This window comes from Aplysia californica, unplaced genomic scaffold (assembly GCF_000002075.1).
Source record: "Aplysia californica isolate F4 #8 unplaced genomic scaffold, AplCal3.0 scaffold00171, whole genome shotgun sequence".
NCBI lineage: Eukaryota > Metazoa > Mollusca > Gastropoda > Aplysiida > Aplysiidae > Aplysia > Aplysia californica.
The window spans coordinates 782,988-797,626 of record NW_004797441.1 but is presented as its reverse complement, the minus strand read 5'-3'; the positions used below and the strand labels follow the sequence as shown (position 1 = coordinate 797,626).

At 38.2% G+C, this 14,639-nt stretch overlaps 1 protein-coding gene across 1 annotated transcript; it reads right to left on the bottom strand.

The window, feature by feature from the left end:
• Positions 1–485: 485 nt before the first annotated feature.
• On the bottom strand, positions 486–14,553 carry LOC101849925 (ADP-dependent glucokinase). Its single transcript, XM_005098056.3, has 6 exons — positions 14,090–14,553; positions 9,268–9,493; positions 8,171–8,236; positions 7,533–7,794; positions 6,236–6,390; positions 486–1,222 (listed from the first exon to the last, which is right to left on the bottom strand). Exons 1-6 carry the CDS (start codon positions 14,263–14,265, stop codon positions 677–679), a joined length of 1,431 nt encoding a protein of 476 aa, XP_005098113.1. The 5' UTR covers positions 14,266–14,553; the 3' UTR covers positions 486–676.
• Positions 14,554–14,639: the final 86 nt, after the last annotated feature.

The window sequence follows — 14,639 nt, the reverse complement described above, 5'->3', positions numbered from 1 at the left end:
GGTTATCCTCAAAAAGGAAATAAATTAATTTCTTTGTGCTTGAAAGCAGCAATTGAAGCTTGAATATGTACTTGCACGCATTATAGCATATACATACAAGTTGAGATCCACTAAGGAAGGGAGAACATCATTTCAAATTTATAGATCACATAGTCAACATGTATTATACCTCTTACTTCTCACAGAGTGAAGGATGTTTATATAGGCCAAGAAATTTGGCAGAGAAAAAAACCAGACATGAATCTAACAGATACATCAATGAGCAGTGGATCCATGTCGAACACTGCACCTTGTTCTAATTCCCTCCTTCAAGCATAATAGTTAAACTACTATAGAGATGATATTGCTTTAAAGTATCTTGGTATTCTATCAGATTTCAAGGGCCAAAAACCTTTGATAAGGTGCCTGCCCAGATAATAATAATAATAATAAATAATAATAATAATAATAATAAATATAATAATAATAATAAATATAATAATAATAATAATAATGATAACAATAAGAAGAATATAATCAAATTTCAAGGCAATAATAAATTCTAAAAAGCATATACCAGAGTTTGTGAAATAAAGCTCAGTTTTCACTCTACAATGCTACTTTGTTAATTCAATACCGGCTGGCTCAAAAGGGAAACAGTTGAATAATATCAGCATCAAGCACGGGAGACTGCCACTCATTTTGAGAACTGAGAGTACACCAGGCCAGTGGCAGATATCGCATCTCCCAAACCAACAGTTTTCACAGGTCTTTTACACACTAACACAGGACTAAACACAAACATGTACCCATCTTTCTGCCACTGCATGACAGGACTGCGAGGATCCAACTCTCTTTCCACATCACCAGAGTACAGGTGGAATTTGCGAGGTATCTTTAGCTCAACAATATCACTTTGGAGTTGAGCTACATCGCAGGCCTGGAGCCCAGCTACCTGTGCACCAGCAGCAGCTGCCTCATCCACATTGGACCATGTACCCTCTGCTACCGCCACTATGTGGAAGGTGAGGGAATGAAAATGTACTCTTGTCAGCCTGGCTGTAGGAGACTTAGGTGAACGACCGTAACTTTTCAGCATCCATAACATAATATCTGATATCTTGTGGATGTCTGGTTGACCACTGTCTCCATCCAGGTGGTCTGAGTGAGGCCCATTCAAAGCTTTTGAAGAGAACACCAGTTCTTGCTCATTGAGGCCCAGGGAGTCCACATTTGGGACAACCTGAAAAGTTTGAAAAAAAGAGAAAAATAAAATTGGGGTTAAATAACAGGAGAACATAAAAATTGATGAACTGTGCAGCTTTAGAAGTCAACAAAACAACTGACTTTTTCTTTCAATCCTGAACATTACAGAAATGACCATCTTTATACATGACAAACACACTTCTGAGAATCTTTCACCCACTCCTTATTAATCAATCAAAGAACTCACTGTTTCAAAAGTAAAATTTCAAGCACAAAGAGATCCAGAGAGTCTGAAAAATTACACTGTACCCATTGCACATTGGCTCTGAGCATACGAAAATCCTTAGATTAGAGAAATACCATTAAGTCTTTCATTCTCTAAGAAAAACAAAAGAAACAACTATTAATCTGAGAAATAATCTGTAGGGACAGAGGAACTCATAACAGTGCATGTCTTAACCATTATTCAATGTACCTATTGTTGACATCAAGAAATACATCCATTTATTCTATTGATGTATCACGATGGTCTCAACAGGCTCAAAGCATTGTATAATTTATTAGCACAAAGGAAAAAAGGGAAAGTCGTGCACACAGCAATATTAAAAGAGAATAATTTTTCACCATTTTTACTTCTCTGGGCATTAAATTAGTGAACATATCTCACATGAAGGGACCCTGCCATTTCCCAGTCATTCACAAAATAAAATTTGTTGCCTATTCAAGTAGGATTATGCCAGGAGAAAACTCAAGATCATGACAAAGCAATTTGAGGGTCCTAACACAGTATCACACTGGTTCCGGGGGTGGGGTGGGTTCTCTTATCAATATCTTAAAACAAAGTTGTCACAATAAAATCCATCTCTAAAGAACAGAACAGAGCAGGCAATGAGCACAGCTTCAACCACAAGAAAATTGCCATAAGTATTTGTTGTGTGACTACCCATATGAGACAGTAAAAAAATCATAATTCTCCTGTTGCCCAGCGCTCGACAAAATCAAAACTTTTCTTCCAGTGAGTCAAGATGGCAAGAACACAACAAGTGGAGAAGACCTACACAAACCACCTCATGGCATTCAACCAAGGGGCAAAAGCTGAAACTTTTCAGACCAACAACAATATAATAAAGAAAGTCTTCAATCACTGCACATTCAATTTTTGAATTAAAATTAAAGGTAATTGTAACAATTTAACAGCAACACACATCGAGGACACTTGCTGTACATTAAGACAGTCATGCAAGAGAAAAGATTATTTTGACATTCATGATTCAATTTGAAAACTTGTCCCCCCCCATTACAGTAATACGCAAAACATAAAAACAACAAGAAAAAAACTTGTTCTTGAGAAAATGTTTCTTAAAATGATTGAAATATTTCGATTGTGAAAATAATCCACTTATCACTGCTCCTTGGCATCGTCAACAACAACAAAGCTTCCCCTGCATTCGTTATCATACCAAGAAAATGTAACCCACACCACACTTCAAACATCTAAGTGCACTAAACTTGGAAAAGGCTCAGGAAAGTATCATAAAAGCGAGAAAAGAAAAAATACACCAGGCTTAGATTGTAACAAAGTTAACAGCAAAACACATTTTGAATCCTTAAACAATATAAACCAAAGTCCTATAACTGTTCAAACTACGCAGCTTCATTATCTTGCTGTACATTAACTCTCGTCCTTCGAGGGACGGGTTTACGTCGGCCGATAAGCCTATTTCGCCACCTCGCCTGCGTTCCGGTCCCGCGTAAGTCTGGCCCCTGGCTCAGCGTACGTGCGCCGAGCATCATCTCAAGTGAAATTCGGGTCCCGCGTCGGATCCCCATTCACACAGGTCAAGTGTGTGTGCGTCAGTCTGCTTGAGTTTGTGTGCATTTGTGGCCTTCTTCTAGAACCACCTGCGTTGGTTTGTAATCGAGGCATACGTCTCATTCAAAACAACGCCAAGTTGGTAGCTCTAGATGTTCGTCCAATGAAGTTATAGAAGAAATTGACCCACTTAGACATGAGAAGCTCGAAAGGATAGTCAGGAAACAAGACTTCCATTTTTCCATAAAAAATCTTTCAAATGAGCTTGATTTTGTATGAAATGATACTATCTGATAAAAAATAAGTTTGTTTGATAGTTTTGAATACCATTGTGCAGGTACAAAGAACAATTTGTGCGCAAAACATTAGGAAATTGACCTATATTATCCTCTTTCGAATCTCAGGTCATTCATAACAACAAGAGCATCTAGAAAGGTTATTTGAATTGGCATAACTACTCGTAATGTCTTATCAGCTTATAAGAGGGGGTTATTCAAGTGTTTGTAACACTTTATAAATAGAAAGCTATGAAAGATAGAGCGTTATTTTCATAATCGATTAACACACTCCCGCAGTATCCAGGGCGAAAACACACATTTCCTGGCGCGCGCGCTGTACACCAACAGTACACACTGAGTGACCCCGGCGGCCTGCCCAGAACATCTGACGTAAATGGTTGCTGATAAGATTCGCATCTCAGCACAGACGCAGGATAAGAGTTAAGACAGTCATGCAAGTGAAAAGATTTTTTTTGACATTCATGATTCAATTTGAATTACAGTAATATACAATGATAAGTGGATTATTTTCACAATCGAAATATGTCAATCATTCTAAGAAACATTTTCTCTAGAACAAGTTTTTTTCTTGTTGTTTTTATGTTTTGGTATATTACTGTAATGGGTGGACAACACCATTACCAATCTCCTGATCTCACTAGGTAAACATAGGGACTACAGACCCATAAAGAAGGGAGGCAAGGGGACCCAAATTTAAACTTGTTATAATCTTTGACGTTTCTTCTCACAAATATTTCTTTCATTATCATATTCAGAGACAGAATCATTATCATATTCAGAGACACAACTAAGCTGTACTCTCTCGGGTCACATGGATGGAGTGAAATCTTCCTCTTAAGGACCATCAGATTGACAAATAGTGAAATCTTTCTGATATGAATCCATAAACAAATAAGCATATGAAAAATGTATATATAAAACTCAACAATGACAACTACAGTACATTTTCATAGCTGTGAGCCTATTAGCACATGAAAAATGTCACCCTCTCCCCTCAACCCTCCTGATAAAAAACCCAGAAAAAAACCCTGATAAACAAGAAAAGACAAATTCCAGATAGATATCAAGGCCAGTTTTGCTATAAGACCCAGCTCTATGCACTAATGTCTTTACAGATGCTCCACGCTAAATTATTTGTGAGATCTTTCATTCACTGTGTGCTACAACCGTCTCAAGTCTAGAAGTCTTTCAGTCTTGAGATGCCTGTTATGATTTTAATTTTGATTAGAACAAAGTTGCTTTTTTGAAGTACTGCACTCAAAAATAAAGTAAATTGGCCAAAATATTACGAATGTGGTTAAATTTTTTTTAGTAATATAATATTTTTACCCCAAAAATTAAGTGATAGATACCACATAAGTATAAAGGAAAAATGTTCAAGATAAATTCTTGGGCAGCTTGAAACAACAGTCAATACTGGACCTAATTACATCCCAATAGATTAAGTGTATCCCTCTTTTGGTACAGTGATGAATCATTCATTCTCATAGTGAGAGCAGTCTTGTATAGCCTTCCTTATGAATGAAACAGACTGTCTGCTTTCCATTTTTGTAGTTTAAAGAAAAACTTTTAAAACTCATAGCAAATAACACACATAGTGTAAGAAATCATTCATTTGTTTGAGTAAAGGGGAAAAACAGACAGAAGCAACAGGGGAAAGTAAAGAAGTAGGACCTGCCAGTGGCACATCCAACCACCTGCTGTAAAAAACATTGAGCTAAACCCTCCCCCCCCCCCCCCAGTAGCATGTCTTTATTTATAATTGTATATTCAAATTAAAAATTTTCACACTCTTCAAGTTCAAGCTGTCACACTTTTTATTCCTGTGCATGCCAATGCCCACACATTGCAAAGCTGTATGTACAACACAAATTGGCAAAATTGGAGAAGTAGGCCTTACAAACAGCCCATCACAATCCTTGCTGAACAGACAGCTATACTGATGAGACAAACAAACACATGAGAGGACACAGCAAAACAGGGAGTCAGTCTACACCACAACATGCTTCCCCCACACTAGAACTATCAACAATAAGGACAGATAAAGACATTTGAGAGATGAGACTGGTCACCATTTTCCAGAAAAGCAGTTGGAATACATTTATAGATAAATGTCTACAGAAACCAAATTGTGGTGTAAGGTATTGCACATTTTAACAGACAATATTCTGCAAAAACAAAAGTCTCAGCATTTCCAAGCTATAAGAAAATATTTTGAAGAGTCAACTACACAATAGTAAAAAAATCATACGGCTCATAAAGTCAGCACAAAACCTGAAAACAAACTCACCCAATCCACACTGCCATTATCAATGCCCCACTAATACATCATCTCCTTGCATGCTGACTGCAACGCACCTAATAGCGACCTAATAAATATCTACCAAAAACCAATACCAGACATGCAAAAAAAATCCTTCATTTGATGCACTATCAAACACCATCAGAACCTTTACCATGAAACTGGAACAACGGACAAAAGCTCAGACAGCTGTTAGATTATGAAAATAAATACATTGAAGAAAACAACCAATCAGAGATAAAAGACATAAATAGAAACATCAAATCAAAGCACACACAATACACATTTGTCTTAAGACTGGCCCTTCGTATAAAAGAATAAAAATAAGAATCTTGAAAGTATATTAAAAAATTTCACATATACAACAGAACTTCGACTAAAAATATTGAGAACAAAGCAAGAAAAAAAAGTACATGTACATTCAATTAACTTGCTTCGCCAAATTTGTTGACAGGTTCTGTTCACAGACTAACGTGATTTTGAAGCTAATTTGCAAATCCCTTTGTAACATAAAGAGGAATTCTTAAATAAATCAATACTTAACTTCTCTATACTTCAAATTTTACAGCAAGACCTATGCGAAGAGTACAAATTCATATAATGTTGTAAAGAAGCTTCACACAAACATATAAATACCTTTTCGACAATTTCTTTCACAAAGTTCTTGTTCGCCATGCTGGCAAGCTCAAGGTGAATAGGTGTCGTTGAAGGAACTTCTTTAGACAAAGTGATTAATTTCTCTAAACGTTGCTGAAAGAACTCTGGAGTCTGACCATCCAAAATATTCAAACCTGAGATACAAAAATAAAAGTTTTTAGAGCATGCAAATATTTCAAATCTTTCTAAATTCTTGGTAAAATAAAAATTCATGAGACAATAGAGAAAATCAAGATTTGAGGGCAGCATACTACAAGCATGTCTTCCAAAATGATTCATCAGGTCTGATCTATTGATAAATTACAAATATATCAGCCATTGAGAAAACAAACAATTCATACATTTCATACATTTTAAAACAAAATTACATTCCCTTAAAATGTTTGACAACAAAACCAACATTTCTTCCACTCTCATTGTACCGTGCAAATCACAAGAAAGAAGTAAAATATTTCTCATGCCAGATATAAAGATTAGACTCAATTCTTTGGGCAGCAGTTAGTTTCCCCACGGAACTTCCTCTGAGTGAGAGACTACTTGGCCATTTCTTTAACAAATAGTGGTCATGTGACTAAAAATTACTTTATAAAAACCCATAACACATGCAAATATGTATTAAGCACCAAAATACTCAAAAGTGAATAAGGTGTCAGAATAATTTGATTACAATCAATGAATCATATCAGATCTGTTTTCACAACTCGATTCTCCTGTGAGTGGAGGTAACAACTTGTCATCAAATTGAGGTGCCTCCTCAACAAGTCACCCAGCAGCTTCATCTTCAGTGACATTGTTTGAATCAGTCAAGTCAATCAAAGTGGATCTCAGTTAATGGTATCTATCTCTTCTGTCTATTTTTTTCCCTCAGTCTTCCTGTTCTTGTAATTCGTAGAGAATATACTGCGTATTTGTATTAGGTGTCCGTGCTGTTCTGTTTTTTTTTTATAAAAAGAAACAACTGAACATCAGAAATTAGGTAGGGGTTCATTTGAACATGGCTTATGTTTGCAAACTATGTGAAAAATGAAAACGAAACTCTCTAGGAATAATTTATAGTGTCATTCTCCCTCTTTAACAGCGTCAGAGTAGCTCAAAATTAAGACTATCAGTGTGTCAGGTGTGAGCACGGCATAAACTGTGTTTTCCGCTCGGGGACCAGCTGCGTTGGCACGCCATATGCCATGTTTACTGCCAAAAGAGTTAATTGACCTTTAATGCTTTACAAAAATGTTATTACCTTAGATCAAATCTAAGAGTTCATTAAAATACTAAGTACCTGATAAAAGAATTAAATCTGGCTTGAAAGCTTTCAGGCTTTCAAAAAAAGGCTCCAACATCAAACTTTTCGAATTAGATTCATCATAGGTGGCTATGAATCTGGTAGCAACAGATGCTTCAGCATCCCCCCATTTCTCTCCAACTTTATACTCCATGATTAGGTGGACTTCATCTCTGGCAATTTTGCATGAAGATGGGATCTCAAGGGTCTTGGGCATCAAGCTCTCCAGTAAGGGGCCCACAGGTCCAGCAAACAGGATCTTCCAAGAGAAAGAAGAAGAATTATGACCTCTTCATTCTGATATTTGAAGACTGATTTTGAAAAATACAGACACATAAAGACACTTCGAGAAAACATAAACAATTGAGCACAATTTTATAGTTCTACATTTTCAACGGCAGAACCTATCCATCTACACCTCGCACTGCCACACTAAGGGGATTTGTGTCTTTGAAGTTAACTAGGCTTGCACAACAAACTATTTAATATCATAATAACAGATTATGTCAAGATGGGATGGTGCCTGGTGACACAGAACAACTTTGAACCCAATCATAGAGCAATTAAAGTGTTATGAAAACCTACAAAAGTCAAAGAAAACTACAAAAACTAAAAAACGTATTCGATCCACTTACTTTCAAGTCTGGAAAAAGGTTAGACGCTGTATATGCCATAAGACCAGCATTCCCTCCAATGTAGTGCTGAAACAACATTAAAAATTGATTTTAACGTAAAGAAATAAATATTCAGGAACCTGAAACATCAACTTTGCCATAACGAAGTTCGACTGTATGACCATACATACAAATGTAGAAATAACAAATACAAAATATGACAGGTAGACAGCATTGGAAGGAACAATAGATCTTTAAACATCTTCATTTTTTTAAAAAGTGGATGAAAATTACTAGGAAAAATCTAAAGCCAAAAGACAAAATAGGTGGTCAGTGTCAAAGGACATATATTTGAGTATCAAATGAGGGGACAGTCATAAATAGCTTGTTCTGTCCATCAAGTTTTTGTTAATAATTAGATAAAGGACCTTTCTCCACAGAGCCACTGCATCTATTTATTTGAAGTCACAAAACCACATTGCGATGTTGTTCTTGCAGTCTGAGTAACCTCATCCCAGAAGCATTCTCGAAGCCCAGAGCACCAATACCATTGATCTACAAACTAGCTTCTTGTCTTACTCTTAGTCTTAGTAGAGGGCGCTCGCAACTGCATAAGGTCATATGAGCGCCAAGGGGTGGGTTTCAACAGAGAAGTCTTTACAGGGAATCAGACTTACTCTGCTCACCTCTCTAGCTTCGACAGCACAAGGTCTGCTTTGACTATTAAGGCACCCCGGAAAAAGCGGGTCACAAGAGTGTGACAAACATACAAAAGAAGTAGAGGAAATGACAAAAGTAAGGATTAAGAAAGAAAAAGCAGCAGTTCCCTGTTGTAGATCAGGCACAGTTATGAGTGTGACATGATGAATCAGCCCATTTACAAATTTACTGTGCTTGAATGAGAAATGTCCCCCCTTTGGGAATAGCCTTAAAGACAGTCAGTGGCACTGCCCCGGGGGGTATCTTGTCTTACTCACAAAACCTAGAACAATTTTTTGTCAGAAATAAAAGGAGAAAAAAAACCCTACAACAATATAATACAATAAACAATTTTATGTAAGGTCAAGCAAAAATTATTCCAGGCTATATATATTCAAGCATTGCAATTCATACTTCACCTCAACATGACCTAAAGTTTCGGCTGCTTGAATGATCCTTTGATACTCCGCCTTATCTGTAAATGGACGTTCAGCAGCACCACCTTTAGCAAAGAAGTAGGCAAACGCTTCTTGCAGCTGCCCGATGTTGTTGATGGTGGCATGATCTTTTCGCTTAGCAGGAGAGATATGAAGAGTATTTAAAAGCTCTGTGCCCGAGACAATGACATCGATGTTAGAGTTGATGCTGTGGAAGTGAAAAAGTTATCAAAAAATATTCAGGACTTATTTCAAGCAGTGAAACATCTTTTGTGTGTCAGTTGCAATAGATGGAGTTCAGGAGAATGTTTTAAAGCATACCCTTAATTTATTATAACAATGTTTAGAGGGGAGCAAAACCCTATCAACAAAGCTCACTATAAGCAAACTCTAAAAACCTTCATTAGTTACACGAACGCAGAAAAAAAGTATTCCTTTAAACCGGTTAAGACTAGTATTTTTCATTGTGCATGTTTTCCAAAAACTACCCTCAAGTAGCCGGGAGACATACTTCACATATAATGTAATTACAAAAATGACCTTATAATATTTTAAAAAGGAATGCTTCCTATTGTCAAGTCTATTGACTGTGCATGTCATAACAAAAACGGCTTCCTCTATAAACATTTTTAAAAGATATTTCTGTTTGCTCTTTAAACACACATATGCGTAAAGGGTCAAATAGGTCTATGATCGTATGAACATATTCAATGCATGCACATACTTCCTCAACCACTATTTCACACTTCAGATATCGGTCATAAAGCATTTGTACACAAACAGAACTTTCATCTCTACCCACCTCTACTAAACTTTATTGTCTTTCATTAATAATTGTTCATTTACATGAAACATCCTGAAAAAGTTGAAAACTTTTTAGCAGCGTAAGTATTCCTACTTCACAAGAGGGTAAACAAGAGCTGCTTGTGCAATGCAGCAGGGACACCCCTGCACTTCAGCAGAAATATGAGAAGACTAAGTCTCAGTTATCTAGCTAGCTATGAGCAGTGCAAAGCAAGCTAGCTATGAGCAGTGCATAGCAAGTTCGCAAGTTGGCTATAAAAGGCAACAGAGTCTTCAGAAGGACCTTTTATGAGAAGGTAGGCAAAAAAGAACTCACAAGCAAAGCCTTACAAATTCAAATGAAAGCTCAGCATAAACAGAATGAAGCATCAATTTAAATCAGTGATATTTTTCTGGAGTCCAGATTTGATTCTTGGGTAAACCATCAAATGATGATGGCAAACTGCAAGAAATGAACTTTCATCCAAGACTAATTCATCTGAGTAAATCTCTTTAGGACCTATTAGTGGACAACAATTGGATAGCTTGAATCGGGAAAACCAGAATGTTTCCTAATTACAGTTTACTTTACAAAAGGCATCATGGGACATTGGATAAACAGATGACAAATGAGCAAAAACAGGGAATACATATTATAGACTCAAGTTGCAGATGACACTGCACTCTTTGCCACAAACATTAACAGGACTACAAAATCAAATGAAACCCTTCAAAGAACACGAGACAAAAAAGAAACATCTATAGTCTGTCCACTAAATTATGAACAAGTTTGAGGCAAGTTTTCTCAGCAACCAATTTTTGTTTGATTTTGACCAATTTTGAGTGATGCTTCGGTTGGGGGCGATCTGTTGATTTGCGAGATCCATTGATGGCGCAGCCCATTTGGTTGATCGAGGAAACGCGCGACAATCCATTGATTGTTGTGCATTCTGTTGATCAGCGGATCGCGCAGCGCTTTTTGTCGATCCATTTTGTTGCGCATTCTATAGATCTTACCCCTGAGTATTGTTATGTTTTGTTGTCGTCCAGAATGTAATTTAGTTTCACTCTCTAAAGTCAAACCGAAACTGAATGGAAGTAACAGGAAATCAGGGTTACAATACCTTACTACATCGCAATAACGGAAGTTGAAATCAGGGTTATAGGTCGGTGAGTATCACCCGAACACTTATTCAATATGGAGCAGTTCACGGTGATAATGGAGAAAGAAGCGCAGATATTGTCTAAAAATCCAGCGTCTGTGTAACTGACAAAAGAAAAGTTTGACATGATTGTTGCGCATTCTGTTGATCAACAACAATTTATCACAAGCCATTAAATCTTGACCGTATTTGGAATAGCACGTGAAGTACAGCGGAACTCGGATTCAACGAAGTCGCCGGGCCTGACCTAAAATCTCGTTGAATCCGAGTGTTCGTTATAGCAAACACGAGGTTTTGTGTAGATAATTACAAGCACTGAACAAGTAATGTACAAGAGAAGTCACAAGTAGTGCCTGAAATGCCTGCATATTTTGAGCTGTGTAAAAATAAAAAAAGGCCGATTCATTCAAATACACACGCCTCTGTGTCATCTCGATTGTTTACCAAAAAGTTATGTTGCTGTGTAGAGCCTAGCATACGACAACTTTTGATTCCATAGACCAGCGCACAATTCTTAACGTAGATCTACGTCAAAACTAGCTTATTATTGTAATAATGATCAGTTGCCAAGGGGAAAAAAAGACTGTGACGCGTTTGTATACATATATATATGAGACGTTCAACGCCCGGACCGCTAGTGACCCCCCCCCCCCTTCCCCGACACGCAAACAGCCACACGTGTGCAGGCCGCCCATCTGACCCCGACACACGCCAGAGTAGACATGTGCGCATGCCAACAACACATGTGTTGGTATTTTAAAAAGCCGCTGATTGGTCGCATGCAATCGGCTAAGTGAATAATGGTTCTGGGAGAAAAATTAGCGAAGCCACGTCTGCGGGGGCTGTTCACCCTGGAAGCAACCTTGTTGAATCCGAGCTCGCTGATTTAAGTGCTCGTTGAATCAGGTTACTTAAAATTTTATTGATTTTAAAGAAGAAATAAAACCCGGGGAATCTGTCTATCTCTTTGAATCCGAGCTCGTTAAATTTGAGTTCCACTGTACTCAGCCAATAACATCCGTCCAAATACTGCGTGCAGGTGCTTGATTTAACATCGTGTCAATTTAACTGCCTCACTCAACTGTCAACACTTTAAATTCAACACACAATTCTTCTTGGAAGCAAAACAACAGGACGCTGCAAGACTAACAGTTGCTCAGTAAACCAATTTTCTTTTTTTTTATTCACTTCATCATCATAGTTTATCGACAGAATGCGCAGTAAGTATATATTTCATGGATCAACAAAAAGCACTATACTGTGCGATCCGCTGATCAACAGAATGCACAACAATTAATGGATTGTCACGCGTTTCCTCGATCAACCAAAATCGCTGCGCGATCGATGGATCGCACAAATCGACAGATAGCGCCCAATACTTATATGGGCAGCCAGGACATTATAAAAAGGTATTTTAGGTACATCATGTATGTATCATTATTAGCACCTCTGGTAATTACTCTCTCATTAATACAGTAATATCTAGTGATTACAGGTTTACAGTAACAATTTGAAAACTAAAACATACAGCTGCACATATGATTATATAAGAGTTGAAAATATAATCTTTTGTTTGGAGCAAGGAGTTACAGAGCTGCATTCAACCGTGAATTCCAACTCTACACCCACGAGCCTTCAGTGTTGTGACTTCCAGTTGAGAGATTACTCAGACTTAAGGGTTTGTGGAGCAGTAAAAGTATCAAAAGCTCTATGAGAGGTTGCAGCTCTAAACTTGCAAGATTTTTCATTCAAAATCCATTGCTGGATGCCCATTCCCACCTGGGTGAAGTGAGGAAAATTTGTTCAGTGCCTTTCCAAAGGACAATGATAATGAATGTCTGGTCCTGATGGGAATCGAGCGCGTGACTTAACGAGTCAGATCTCAAGGGCCGACATAGCCTAAAACACAAGACACTGACGCCAAAAAACTGCAGAATCAGATGACATGGAGAACCGTTTCCTTTGTGTGCTGGACTCTAGGTAAATTTATAATTATAAAAATAGTAGTGTATATTATTAAACGAAGTGTTTGACCCGGTAACCGGCAACAAAGTCACGAAGTATACAGACCCGGTAGGGGAACTCTTTTGTGATTTCGGGAAGTTTCAGACCTCAGACCCGGTAGAAATCTTTTGTGTGTGTGTGTGTGTGTGTGTGTGTGTGTGTGTGTGTGTGTGTGTGTGTGTGTGTGTGTGTGTGTGTGAGAGAGAGAGAGAGAGAGAGAGAGAGAGAGAGAGAGAGAGAGAGAGAGAGAGGGGGGGGGGGGTGCTAGCAAAATGTATGACATGCCCCAGTTGGCAGGAGGGAACGAGAGAAAGATAGAGTGGGAAATAGGTGGGGACAAAGAAATACAGAGACAAACAAAGAAAAAGAGAATGCGAGGCGGCCGGTCACAGGGGTGGGAAAAAAAAAAAAAGTCGAGAGAGAGAGAGAGAGAGAGAGAGAGAGAGAGAGAGAGAGAGAGAGAGAGAGAGAGAGAGAGAGAGAGAGAGACTGCTCGATTGAAATTATGACATTGTAACTTGTTCTTTTCTTCGGATTGTGATTCCTCCAATTCCGAAACGGAGGACAAACCATCGTCCATCGAAACGACATCCGCAATCTTCATTTAGATCTAGAATCTAGAATCTAGGTTACCCGCGAAACTAGATGAAAGATTTATGTCTGTCTGCCTAGATCTAGAAGAACCTAGGTCTACCCTGAGCCAAGAGGGCGCTGAAACGCTCCGAAATCACAAAAGAGTTCCCCTACCGGGTCTGTATACTTTGTGACTTTGTTCCCGTTACCCGGTCTGATATACACTCCCAAACAAGCCAAGGACCAACGTATTACTTAGAATCTATAATTACTTAGCCTACCCAACAGCAAGCCGCTTGAACTGATTAGGGGGCAGATTAACCAGTTTTGTCCATGAATCGATCACATATCTTTCATCAGGCAAATCTTGATCTTCGGAATACGTGTAAAACAAATAGGAGACACAGATGAAGCAGATCGACAGAATGACAGTCCCTTTCGAAAACTGGATTTCCATTTGGAAGCTGAATGAACACTCGTCAACTTTAAAGAGTTAAAATGCACGGAATTGATCCGATGGTTGCAATGTAAAAGCGATGCTACGCAACAATAGATAGATCTAATATAATCTGTCAATAAGCACATCGATTTCCTAATGCAATTTATTTGGCTACTCATTGACCGCTGAGCCGCTCCGTGGCCCCCTGAGCACGTCGTAGCAGTCGACGTGACGATACAAACAAGAAAGCGATCACTCAACGTGTAAACAAACTTATCCCCCTTGGCACACAGCAGCGTTAACCCTCACATTAGCCTACAAAAGAATAGTGCTAGCCTAGCCTGGCCAAGGCCTTGGTGCTAGCCCAGTTCATGGTCATTGGCCTGGGAGCT

Excerpts from the sequence above, each read along its gene's own strand:
- LOC101849925 (XM_005098056.3), bottom strand. The coding sequence starts at position 14,265 with ATGGAAATCCAGTTTTCGAAAGGGACTGTCATTCTGTCGATCTGCTTC. Across the intron at positions 7,795-8,170 it reads ACCTTTTTCCAGACTTGAAA|ATCCTGTTTGCTGGACCTGT; the intron begins GTAAGTGGATCG and ends TTCTCTTGGAAG. Across the intron at positions 1,223-6,235 it reads TGAAAGAAATTGTCGAAAAG|GTTGTCCCAAATGTGGACTC; the intron begins GTATTTATATGT and ends CAAACTTTTCAG.